General features: G+C 34.6%; 1 protein-coding gene across 1 annotated transcript in view; it reads right to left on the reverse strand.

Moving 5' to 3' along the window:
- The window catches only part of LOC123538769 (uncharacterized), a 198,685-nt gene that overhangs the window by 50,246 nt on the left and 135,966 nt on the right, over positions 1 to 12,473 (reverse strand). The window contains exons 38-47 of the mRNA XM_053530668.1: positions 12,304 to 12,324; positions 11,135 to 11,569; positions 10,276 to 10,410; positions 7,777 to 8,049; positions 6,394 to 6,675; positions 4,359 to 4,640; positions 3,614 to 3,892; positions 2,754 to 3,029; positions 1,908 to 2,180; positions 1,171 to 1,452 (exon numbers count right to left, since the gene is read on the reverse strand). Coding sequence (XP_053386643.1) covers positions 1,171 to 1,452; positions 1,908 to 2,180; positions 2,754 to 3,029; positions 3,614 to 3,892; positions 4,359 to 4,640; positions 6,394 to 6,675; positions 7,777 to 8,049; positions 10,276 to 10,410; positions 11,135 to 11,569; positions 12,304 to 12,324 — 2,538 coding nt within the window. The remainder of the gene's footprint in view (positions 1 to 1,170; positions 1,453 to 1,907; positions 2,181 to 2,753; positions 3,030 to 3,613; positions 3,893 to 4,358; positions 4,641 to 6,393; positions 6,676 to 7,776; positions 8,050 to 10,275; positions 10,411 to 11,134; positions 11,570 to 12,303; positions 12,325 to 12,473) is intronic.

The following is a 12,473-nucleotide window of genomic DNA, read 5'->3' on the forward strand; positions in this document are numbered from 1 at the left end:
TTGACCCCAGGGAAATAATTTGACTCATCTTGGTAAAGGACCACTAGATGATGCTACATACCAAATATCAAAGCCCTAGGCTCTGTGGTTTGGAAAAGAAGATTTTTAAAGTTTTCCCCTATATAAATCTAAGTAAATTATAAAAATAAACAAAGGGTCATAACTCACTCAAAAATTGTTGAACCAGTCTGATTTTCAGGGGGACACAACTAGGGTACCAAAACATCATTCTGACAAAGTTTGGTCAAAAACCCCCCAGTAGTTTCTGAGGAGATGCGATAACGAGAAATTGTTAACGGACGGACGGACGGACGGAGGACGGACCACGGACGCAGAGTGATTTGAATAGTCCACCATCTGATGATGGTGGGCTAAAAATATGATATGTAATTAGCAAATTTAGTAAAAAAAAGAAAAGAGTAAAATATATTGTTATAAAATCAGGTAACATAAACAAATCAGCGGTTAAATTTTAGATAGATTATATTTATACTAAATTCTAAAACATATATCTGTTTTAATAAAAGATAAATTTTCATCAGAATTTTGTATTATTCCGTTAGAAAACATGCACACATTTTTCAATATTTGATTTATCAAGAAAAAGGAAAAAAACCCAAATAGTTTTGGTGTTTGATGAAAATATTTGGTTAGTACACTGTTAAGGTAAATAAAAGTGCAATGGATTTTAAAGCCTTGCGTCTTTAATATTAAAACCATACAGTACCTTTTTATCATTATGATTGTATAAAACATTTAAGTTCGGATTTCCTGCATAAATTATTAAATCATAATGTAACTAAAGACTGCTATATGACTACAGGCATGTGTTCGACAGTAAAAATTAAAGATAGTGAATGTATTCTACATACATTTGTGTACTGAAAATGAATTTATGCTTTAAGCAATAGGTTTTAAATACTGAATAAAATATTTTAAATAAATATGATCTATAAGCAGAATGTATATTTGTGCTTCTTCTAAGTAAGGCTTTATTCATCGGTTTCCAATTTTCTAGGAAAATTGAAATAAGTTGAAATATTACACTCGTGACATAAAAGCAGTAGCTAGTGTATGCAAATATGTGGAAAGGTATCAAGATCGAAAATCTTAAACGGAAACACAAGTGGTATATAAACGAAATATATCTAGTAAAATTATTATCAGAACCTGTTACTGTAATATCAACGGTGTCTACATCTGTCTGGCCAAGAGCATCAACAACGGTTAATTCAAATGTGTAGGAGCCAGCTTTCAGTCCTCGCACGTTTAGTTCCGGGGTATCAGTGCGGCCAATGACTAGTGTACTGTCGTCTCCAGACTTTAATGCCCATGAATATCCAACAACTTCTACGTCATCAGTTGAACGCCTTCCATCTAAAGTTACCTCGTCATTAGGTAGTTTTACGGTGACGTCACGCCCAGCGTCAGCCTTCGGTGGAAAATCTCTCTCTGTAAGAAGAATGTCACTCCAGCTATACCACTGTCTGAGTAAAGAATAATGATGTTTTACTTCCGATTACTCATATTCAATGTAAATATAAACCGAGTGCACGTGAAAGTGAACATATTTCAACTAGTTTTGTAAAAAGATAAAATGTAATGAATTTTAAATAAAAAGAAATATGTTCACTTTCAAGCTGCATGTATTCAGTACAGATACAGTTATGTTATTAACATCTGACTAAATATTATTTACTTGTGATGCACGTAAGTTTAAATATTCCGTTTATATATTTGTTATTTGTTAAATAGATATAGTGTTTTATACATTAATTGTTAGATCTAATTTATTTTGCTGATTTTAAAATTTATTAACTGGTATGCTTAAACAGATACAAATACACAAAACATCTTTACAAAAGGAGCAAAAAATAAGATATTGAACCAGTCATAAAATTCTAGACCTTTTACATTAATAACCATGTCGTCTTTATCAGTTTGGCCTAGTTCGTCATACACGGTAAGAGTTAACGTGTATTGACCAACTTGGAGTCCAGATGCCGTGACATCCATCGAATCTGCTCCATTAAGTTTGACTGAATCATCATCAATAGACCATTCATAGCGCACTATTCCTATATCATCGCTTGATTTAAAACCGCTTGCGGTCGCCGTGTCAACAGGCAACTGGATGTCAACGTCAGGACCAGCATTTGCAACAGGTGGAAAATCTTGAGCTGTGAAAATGCACATTATATAACAAGCATATAAACTTGCGCGTAACAAACGTGCAAAGTAATGGGAATAGAAAGTGCTGACATGTACAAAAGGCATAAAGCAAAACAAGTTTGATGTAGGTCAAAATAATAATGGATTTTCCATGCAGTTCATAACTTTATGTAAATGAAGCTGCCTTTGTTCAAGTTTTGGAAATAATTAAATTTTACAAAAAAAGCAGCCTCCTTATGATGTTTCATACTAGTATACATTTTAAATGCTCAAACAGATATATACTATTTTGACCCACAACAAATACGACATATGATAGACAAGTACCAACCACCGTTTATCTTAACATATGTATCAGTTTAATTAATATCTGAACTGATTTAGACAGAATAAGTTAACATTTTATAGAACAGAAATAAGCCTGCACCATCAAGAAGATGAAAACTGATGCCACCCATAACCAAAAGCAGTTCAGAATAAGTGGTTAAAGCTTAGCCATTTTATAGTGACTGAATAAGGAGAATGACGCTCTACCACAGGACTGCTGCACCTCAGTTATGTATCCTAAATCAAATAATGACCTTTTACGTTGATATTAACTTCATCCTCATCAAATTGACCTAGTTCATCAAAGACAGTGAGTTTAAGTTTGTATGTTCCAGCTTCAAGGCCCATTGCTGTAGGAGTGGCAGATCCTTCATCGTCGAGCTGTATGGAATCTCCTGACACAACTTCCCATTGATAAGCAACAATTTGTATGTCATCAGTGGACTTTTCACCACTTAATGTAACCTTATCTATCGGCAGCTGGATCTCTACATCATCGCCAGCATTTGCAACCGGTGGAAAATCTTGGGCTGTGAAAAAGTGCACATAGCGTACAAACAACAGGTATTTATTGTGCTTGTGTATAACAAACATGCTACAAAAGTGACGGCCGCAATAAGCATTGATAAATGTACGATACATTCAAAAAGGTTAAAAGAATTTGGGCTTGTAAACTGTGCATGCTTCGATAACCTTAAAGATTATAATTTCTTCTTTACAAATGTTATTTCATCATTATTTTCCGAAAGAGCTTTATGAATAAAACATTCGTCAAGACTACCAAACTGTTTCTTTTTTATACGTTTATCCCCCTAATAGATGAATATAGCGGAAATGTCATTTGAATGTTGCAAAGACGGCCTTTATCATCAAAACCTTGTAAAGTACTGCTAAGCTATAGCTACATTTCGCACCAAACAAATTGTATTTTGTGTGCAGACAAATGCTGACGGTGTGCAAACAGTGTATCGTGCAAAGTGCAATAATTGATGTTACGGTGCAATACAGTATGATGTAATCACGTACTAACATGAAGACTAGACATTAAGGAAACAGATGGAAAGACGCGATAAAACAATGCTATTTGACTTATGGAAATGTTATTAGTATTGACCTTTAACAAGAACATCTACTTCATCAATATCCATTTGACCAAGTTGATCAAAGACAGTAAGCTGAAATGTATATGATCCTTCTTTAAGTCCGGTGACGGTTGGAGTGGCTGTATCGACTCCTTCAATAACTGTTCCGTCATCTCCCGCGATTACTTCCCAGTCATATCTAACTACTTCTATATCATCGGTTGATTCAATCCCATTTAATGTGACTTTGTCAACTGGTAACTGGATCTTTATGTCATCTCCAGCATCGGCCGTAGGTGGGAAATCTTGAGCTACAGTTATGCACAAATATTGTAACACAAACATCACAATTTTACATCAGGTGCAATACAAAAAACATGAACACTTCAGTTAAGCATATTCACTTACACCACACAAGCGTCTTACAAAATTTTCAAAATGCGAAGGTTAAATATGTAAAGCCAGAGTAATTGAATAGATATTTTAATTGATAAAAATAGTTTTGGAAGATAACTTTTGATAATAGCTAGTATGCTTAAGCATCGAAGATAGTAAAAATAGAAAAAAAATCGGAACAATCTCGATTTTAGTGATAAACATCAAATTATGAAAGTATTACGCCAATATTCCTTTTCTAAATTTTGGACTTAATGCTATGTGCAAAGAAGTGTATGAATGCAAGATCCCCATCACCAAATGTAAGCAGTGCAAGACAAATGTCAGACATGTCATGGTAACATTGAACAATTTGCACACTAAATGCAATAAAAAAAAGACCTTTAACGTTGATATCCACTGTATCCTCGTCCATTTGGCCAAGCTCGTCATAAACTGTTAGTCTCAATGAATACTGTCCTCCTTTCAGTCCACTAAGTGTTGGACTGACTGTATTCATTCCTTTGGCATCCACAGAACCCTCATCTCCGGCAATAATTTCCCATTGATAACTAACAACTTTAATATCATCAGTCGATCTATCTCCACTCAACGTGACTGTGTCATCTGGTAATTGGATTTCGACATCATCTCCAGCGTCAGCCATCGGAGGGAAATCTTGAGCTACAGGTTTACACAAATATTGTAACACACACGTCACAAGATTTTGCTATATGATGCATACAACACGAATGAAATGTATTTACCGAACTTCAACAAATATATATATATATACCTTTACCAGTGTTTAGTGAAAAGTTATTGTCGAGAACAAATATAACTAGATGATGCTTTTGTAGAAAAGCACATGTCTCCTCAAAAGGATAGTAGTAATAAGCAAGAAGTTCTATAGGGGACAGGAGCGAAAGTCAAAGTGACACTGATGGCTGGCTTAGTGACTAAAATGCAATAGGGATCATCTACTCGGCATGTCCAATCATCGCGTAAAGTGTCAACGTTCTGGGTAAAGTGGTTCTCGAGTAATGGATCGGAAACGGTTTTCCATGTTCTGGCCCCTCGGAAACGCCTTTTCATGTTCTAGTCCTGTAACCCTGACCTTTGATTGACCCCAAAAAATCCTTTGAAGTTTGAAGGTTGAAGGTCACACAGTTCTCCAGTTATTGAATGGAAATGATTTTCCATGTTCTGACCCCTGTGACCTTGACCTTTGATCATCAACAGATGTTATTTAGTCTGCATGTCCAATCATTATATGGAGTTTCAACATTCTGGGTCAAATGGTTCTTTAAGTGTTTGATCGGAAACGGTTTTCCATGTCCGGGCCCCTGTGACCTTGATCTTATATGGAGTGACCATAGGAGTCATCTACTTTGTACTTTGGGGGTTTGGGGAGACATAATTTTCCATATGACATGTCTTAGCAAACTGTACAAATCTTGTTTGAACTTTCTGATGTATAAATTTTGAAATATCTTCATTTCTATTTATCAGTAAACTTTTGAACTCAATGTCTTGGCTTTGATTAAATGCTAGTTTTATCAATTATCATTTGTTGATAAACCATGAAACGGACAAATTTTTATGGTTATGGGATTATGCTTCACGAATGTTTTAATTTCGTTATCTTCTAAACTTATACTTCAAACACATACTTCAAAAGACAAACAAGTGAGTTCAGCAAGAGACAAAATACTAATGCCACAAAATTCAATGTGAAAAACTTGACACTGACATTTTGAAAACATTCCTTAGCATGAATACAATAACTATGTGCAAAGGAGTGTACGAATGCAAGAACCATCACCAAATTTATGCAGTGCAAGACAGATATCAGACAAAACATTATAATACAAAACAATTTGCACTGATTTAACTAGAATTAGCATATATAACTTTACCAGTATCTTATGAAATGGCATGGTCATGTGCAAAATATAATTTTCTTGTGACATGTATTAGCAAAATATGAAAATTAGTTTGTACCGTCTGGTATATTTGAAATATCATTATTTCTGTTTATCAGTATGAGACAAACAAAATGTCTTTGACTAAAAGCTGGTTTTATAAAATATCAAATGTTGATAAAACATGAAACAGACACATGGTTAAGGAATAAAGATCTATGAAAGTTTTAGTTATGCATTCATTTATATTTGATCTAAACTTTTAAGAAATGCTGCAAAAGACAAAGACGTGACTTGCATATTAGACTAAATATGATTTTTTTTTCATTTCAAACTAAATGTGAACATGACCTTGGCGTTATGACAAAATTCCTTAGCATGGACGCAGCAACCAAGTGCAAAGAGGTAAAAGAATGCCAGAACCATCACCAAATTTAAGCAGTGCAAGACAAATATCAGACAAAACATGACAGTATAAAACAATTCGCATACTAAAGTCAGTAAATAAAGACCTTTAACGTTGATATCTACTGTATCCTCGTCCATTTGGCCAAGCTCGTCATAAACTGTTAGTTTCAATGTATACTGTCCTTCTTCCAGGCCAGTTATTTTGGGATGGCTAGTATCCATTCCTTTCATGGCCAAAGTATCCTCATCCCCGGCAATAACTTCCCATTGATAACTAACTATTTTAATATCATCAGTTGATCTACGTCCATTCAACGTTACCGTGTTATCTGGTAACTGGATTTCGACATCATCTCCAGCGTCAGCCACGGGAGGGAAATCTTGTTCTACGTGAAGTATACATATATTACATAAACATTAAGTAACATACATTTTGTTAAAAGCAGACACTTTGCCGACAATAAAAAAATTGAGTACATACGATAAAATCTGAAAACTGTTACTGAGTTAATAAATATATATATACATGTGGGTGTGCAAGTATTGAAAAGATCGGAGAAGAAAGTCGTAAGTTAATCTCGTAACTGTTGAATTTTATTGTTGTCAAAAAATCATATATTCATGGTAGCAGTTTTGTTTTTTCTGAAACATTTTAATAACTTTGTACGAACGTACAAGAAAATGTCTAAGTATCCATATACTGCGATAAAAATACCGGAATAAGTGGTCAACACTAAATTTGAAGGATCAACTGACTTTCTAGCTCCAATATAAACAATGTGAATGATAGCGACCATCACCAATAGATGCATATGTGAATTTATAAAAAGTTGTAATAAAGTAGTGTGATAGGGTTATTATAGCGGTACATGTAATTTGATCCGAGATGCTGTATTCGGATCGGATCGGATCGGATCACACGATGCGTCCAAGTGCCGAGTGTAATTCGGCCTTGCAAAATCCTAATAGGCGAATACAACATCACAGATCTAACTACTTTTATAATGACACTTTTATTATATACCTCCTACTTTCTGCTTGTTTTGTTATGGATAAAAGCTTCCAATTTTCTCGATGTTAAAACAGAACTGAGTGGACTATTTTTGTGTGTGCTATTTATAGCGCTGTGTCAGGATATGAATATTATATATTGATAAATGAAAGTAGTCCTCGAAAATACACAATACAAAACGGAAATTGTTTTCTGCCAGATCGTATTTACGAATTTATACAGGCATATAATAAATTTTACTGAAAGTTAGGAGTGACAACACTTATGTAAAGTAAACGCTCCGTACTGAAATGAATAGCATTTTCACATTAATTACTAGCTGTATCATTCTTCATTTCGACCATATACGACGAAACTGATCTAAATATTTCAAACTTACGAAAACACTATTCAATTCCTTTCAAATGATCTGATTATATAGGTATATGTTACGAGTATATATTTCATTATTAATAGTATATACTATTGGCAATACCTTCTACAACAACTGTTACATCGTCGTCATCACTTTGACCATCAACATCGAATACGGTGAGTGTGAATACATATTCACCGGCTTCGAGATTGTCAAGGTTAAGAATGGCGCTTTCCTCTCCTCGCATAGAGACCCGCCCACCAGACTTTTTAATCCACTGATATTCAACGACATCAACGTCATCAGTAGATTTTGATCCATCAAGCGTTACATAATCGACCGGAAGCTGTATATTAACATCACTACCGGCGTCAGCAACAGGTGGCTCGTTTACTAAAATCAGTAACGTAAATGGTGCACTTTATCAGTAAACTAGAATAAATTGTCACAAATAAGGGGCAATACTTTAAATGTTTGCATTCTTAATGGGGTATAGCCTCAACAAACATTTTATGAAAAGGATTCATATTTCTAGGCCCTATACTTTTTGAGCTATGAGCATCACAAACAAAAAATCCACTATTTTGGCTATTTCAAGGGCTACAATTCTGTAATAAGAGCTAAGATGCTCAAGAAGAATGCCAAGTTAGCAAGGTCACATCACGTTAAAGACTTCAGTAAGGTTTCCTGAATTTACATCTAATACTTTTTGAGCTATGCACATAATTATGTGAAAAAGTGCACTTTTTACTATTTCAGGGGCCATAACTTTAAAAATAGGGGGTGGAGCCAGCCAAAAAATTAGAGGTGTGCAAGTTTATATCATGATAAAGACTTATGCAAGTTTTCAACCATTTATATTAAATACTTTTTTAGCTAGGTGCGTCACAAGGTGAAAATGTAAATTTTTGACTATTTCAGGGGCCATAACTCTGAAAATAGGGGGCGGACCCAAATGAAAAATAGGAGGTGCGCAAGTCCATATCATGATTAAGACTCATGCAAGGTTTCATGAATCTATATCAAAAATTTTTTGAGCTAGGCATGTCACAAGGTGAAAATGTGCAATTTTGACTATTTCAGGGGCCATAACTCTGGAAAATAGGGGGCGGAGCCAAATGAAAAATTAGAGGTGTGCAAGTTCATATCATGATTAAGACTCATGCAAGGTTTCATGAATCTATATCAAATACTTTTTGAGCTAGGCGTGTCACAAGGTGAAAATGTGCAATTTTGACTATTTCAGGGGCCATTACTCTAAAAATTGGGGCGGACCCAAATGAAAAATAGGAGGTGCGCAAGTTCATATCATGATTAAGACTGTTGCAAGGTTTCATGAATCTATATCAAATACTTTTTGAGCTAGGCATGTCACAAGGTGAAAATGTGCATTTTTGACTATTTCAGGGGCCATAACTCTGAAAATAGGGGGCGGAGCCAGATGAAAAATAGGAAATGCGTAAGTTCATATCATGATTAAGACTTATGCAAGGTTTCATGAATCTATATCAAATACTTTTCGAGCTAGGCGTGTCACAAGGTGAAAATGTGCATTTTTGACTATTTCAGGGACCATAACTCTGAAAATAGGGGGCGGAGCCAGACCAAAAATAGGAGGTGCACAATTTCATATCATGATAAAGACTCATGCAAGGTTTCATCAATTTATATCAAATACTTTTCGAGCTAGGCGCGTCACGAGCTTCGGACGGACGGACGGATGCACGGACGCACGGACGGACGCACGGATGCACGGACAAGACCAAATCTATATGCCCCCACCACTCATGGGTGGGGGGGGGGCGGTGGCACAAAAAACATTTAACAACGTTAAGTGTCTTATTTGGAAACATAAACATATGAAAGTATTTAACCTCCCCCCTTTGCTACCTACGCTTTAGACCTTGCACGTGCTACCTTGCATCACTATGCCAGAACACTTTAAAATATTCTATAACTTCGAAATTTCTAATCATAGAAGATTTATATTAAATAAAGTAAAGTAAAGGTTAGACTTGTCTAAATCTTCAATGATGTATGATAAGCTGTCTTTTTTGTACTGAAATATTATAAAAATTGACATAATTCGACCAAGTCATTCTGGTAAAATACCTAAACATATCCTGTCTATTGTCCAGATATAACATTAGGAATGCGACTTTAGCTTCATAGCATATCATCGAAAGCCACTGCTTGGATTTAATTTCAACATTTATTGTTAAACAACATTCTATAGCAAATCATATTTCTCCTCTTTGACAAAGGTAGACATTAAACATTACGCAGTTAGTTCAACAGCTTTTCAACAATCATCTACTGTCACCTGAACAACTACAATAAGCCATGTCGCCTTCTTTCCTCTTATTTTATCCTACTGAAACTGCTAAGTACCGAAAGCCACTGCTTGGATTTAATTTCAACATTTATTGATAAAACTATCTATTTCAAAGGTAGACATTAAACATTACGCAGTTAGTTCAACAGCTTTTCAACAGTCATCCCCTGTAACACACCTGAACAACTACAATAAACTATGTCGCCTTGGTCTTTACTCTTGTTCTATCCTATTGAAATTGCTAAGTACTTTAATTACATATACTTAAATATAAATGTATTTACCACACTCTTCGCCGCCACCAAATATAGTTTCAACCAAACCAGTCAACTCATCAAATTTCTGAACATTAAATGTATATTCTGTTTTAGGTTCGGATGCCATTCCTTCCAACTCTCTAGTATCCGTCAAACCGATACCTTTATAAATAAAGTAAAAATAATATTGCAAAATGGAACACATATACAATACACTTTCATACAATTATAAAGTATTTTATTATCGATGAAAACAACAGCATATCTGCGAACATAAATCGAAGTTGCTCGAATATTATTTGCTTCATGCGACAACTATCCGTAAACAACGAAAAGGCAAATGTTTTAAAGCAATTCTTTAAATCATAAGTTACATTTGATTATAACAAAGGCACAATTTTCTGTCCTAATAAAATTATTTGTCTGAATTAGGGTTCGACTATCTGATATTCTTGGGGATGAGGGCTAGGATTTTTATGAACAAACATTTGACTCTGGATTTGCTATAAAATATATCATTTTTCTTATTGTGTACGAAAATGGACAAAATTAAAAACTGTAATTTGGGTAAAATTATTTCTTACTTGATCACAGAGATATAAAATAGGAATTTTGTACAGCTATTCATTTACTAAAGCAAACTATACAGTACAGGAAAAATATTGGTATCTTGCTGATTACTTTTTTGACAAACAAAAACATAACAAATAAATATTTTTCAAAAAGATGTAAATGTCATTGGTTTACTCTATACAATACCTAGCTTTAGGTCATGAAAGTTTTCATATAAAGCATACAAAAAATATTGGCTCCTGCAAAATCCCTGCCTCCGACAAGAATTTCAAATGGTCGGACACAAACTGGTAAAAACAGTTATCTGTCATACCGATTGCATAAACCTTTATTCCTTTTGCCCTCGCCCTCTCGGCTTCGGGAATGGTTCTCCTGCTGTTAATGTTTGATATACCATCTGTTATCATAAAGGCTACATCCTCTACGTCCCTCCTGTCACCTCGTCGCTGATCAAACAGTTTTTCGTGCATCACTTTAAGGGCATCAGCAGAGTTTGTACTTCCATAGATGTATGGAATTTGATCAATTGCTGCTTTAATGTCGTCGTTTGTTTTATACTGGTCCAGATAGAACTGGATCTCTACCTCCGTACTATAAATCAAAGCTCCTATTCGTACGCTTCCGCTGTCTACATTCGCTTTATCGACGATATCCTTAGCAAACTGGAGCATTTTGTCAAAGTTTACTTGAGTTACACTAGTGGAGGCGTCAAGAATGATTACCACGTCGACTTTTGTCAAGCCACAAGCTGTTTTCAAAATAAAATGTAATATGAAACAGTATATTCCTATTACAACTACTATTTGTAGTGATTTGGAAAATATAGATTTTTAATTTACAGTTGTAAATAAGTGCAATGAGAAATAAGTAGAGACCTGCGAATATCATCGCTTGTCAGTAAGCGTTTAAAATAAAGCAATATGCAAGGAAAGAGTTATGGTTCATGATCTTCTTACTCATCTATTGGTGGTGAGAAGAATGAATAGTTTCAAGGCTACAGTATATCAGAAAACATAACTTAAACAGCAACAACAAACAAGAATCGCCAAGTCAAAAATGATCATAATTATAACAGAATGCAAGCGAGAGGGTTACGGTTCTTGGCATTCTAATTTATTTAATGATGATAAACAGTGTGCAATGTTTCAAAACTTTAGCAATTATAGTTTCTAGAAAAGAGAACCTAGTAGAAAATCTTAACAAAATCCGACGCCGACGATCAAGTGGCGACAATTCTTTCTTCTTTCTTTTTTGGATTTAACGTCGCACCGACACATGATAGGTCATATGGCGACATTCCAGCTTTAATGGTGGAGGAAGACCCCAGGTGCCCCGCCGTGCAAGTGGCGACAATATCTCGCAGATATTTTGGTCAAAATTAAAACAGACTAATAATAACAATTTATGCTATCAAATGTTTTTGATGTCTTGTTAAGATGAATAATGATATTTAAGACAAGAAATTGAAAATGATCTACTCACTTGGCTCTGGAGCTATAGTGGCTGAAATTACAAAGAGAAAAATAATGTTCTATTACTTAAGCTTACTTACAAATGATGATATCAACATATTATAAAGAAGCTAAGTAAAGACAAAAATTAAGTTTTAATTAATTTAACAAATATAGTGAAATAAATATAAGTAGCGATTA

The sequence above is a fragment of the Mercenaria mercenaria genome, chromosome 18 (assembly GCF_021730395.1).
Source record: "Mercenaria mercenaria strain notata chromosome 18, MADL_Memer_1, whole genome shotgun sequence".
Lineage (NCBI taxonomy): Eukaryota > Metazoa > Mollusca > Bivalvia > Venerida > Veneridae > Mercenaria > Mercenaria mercenaria.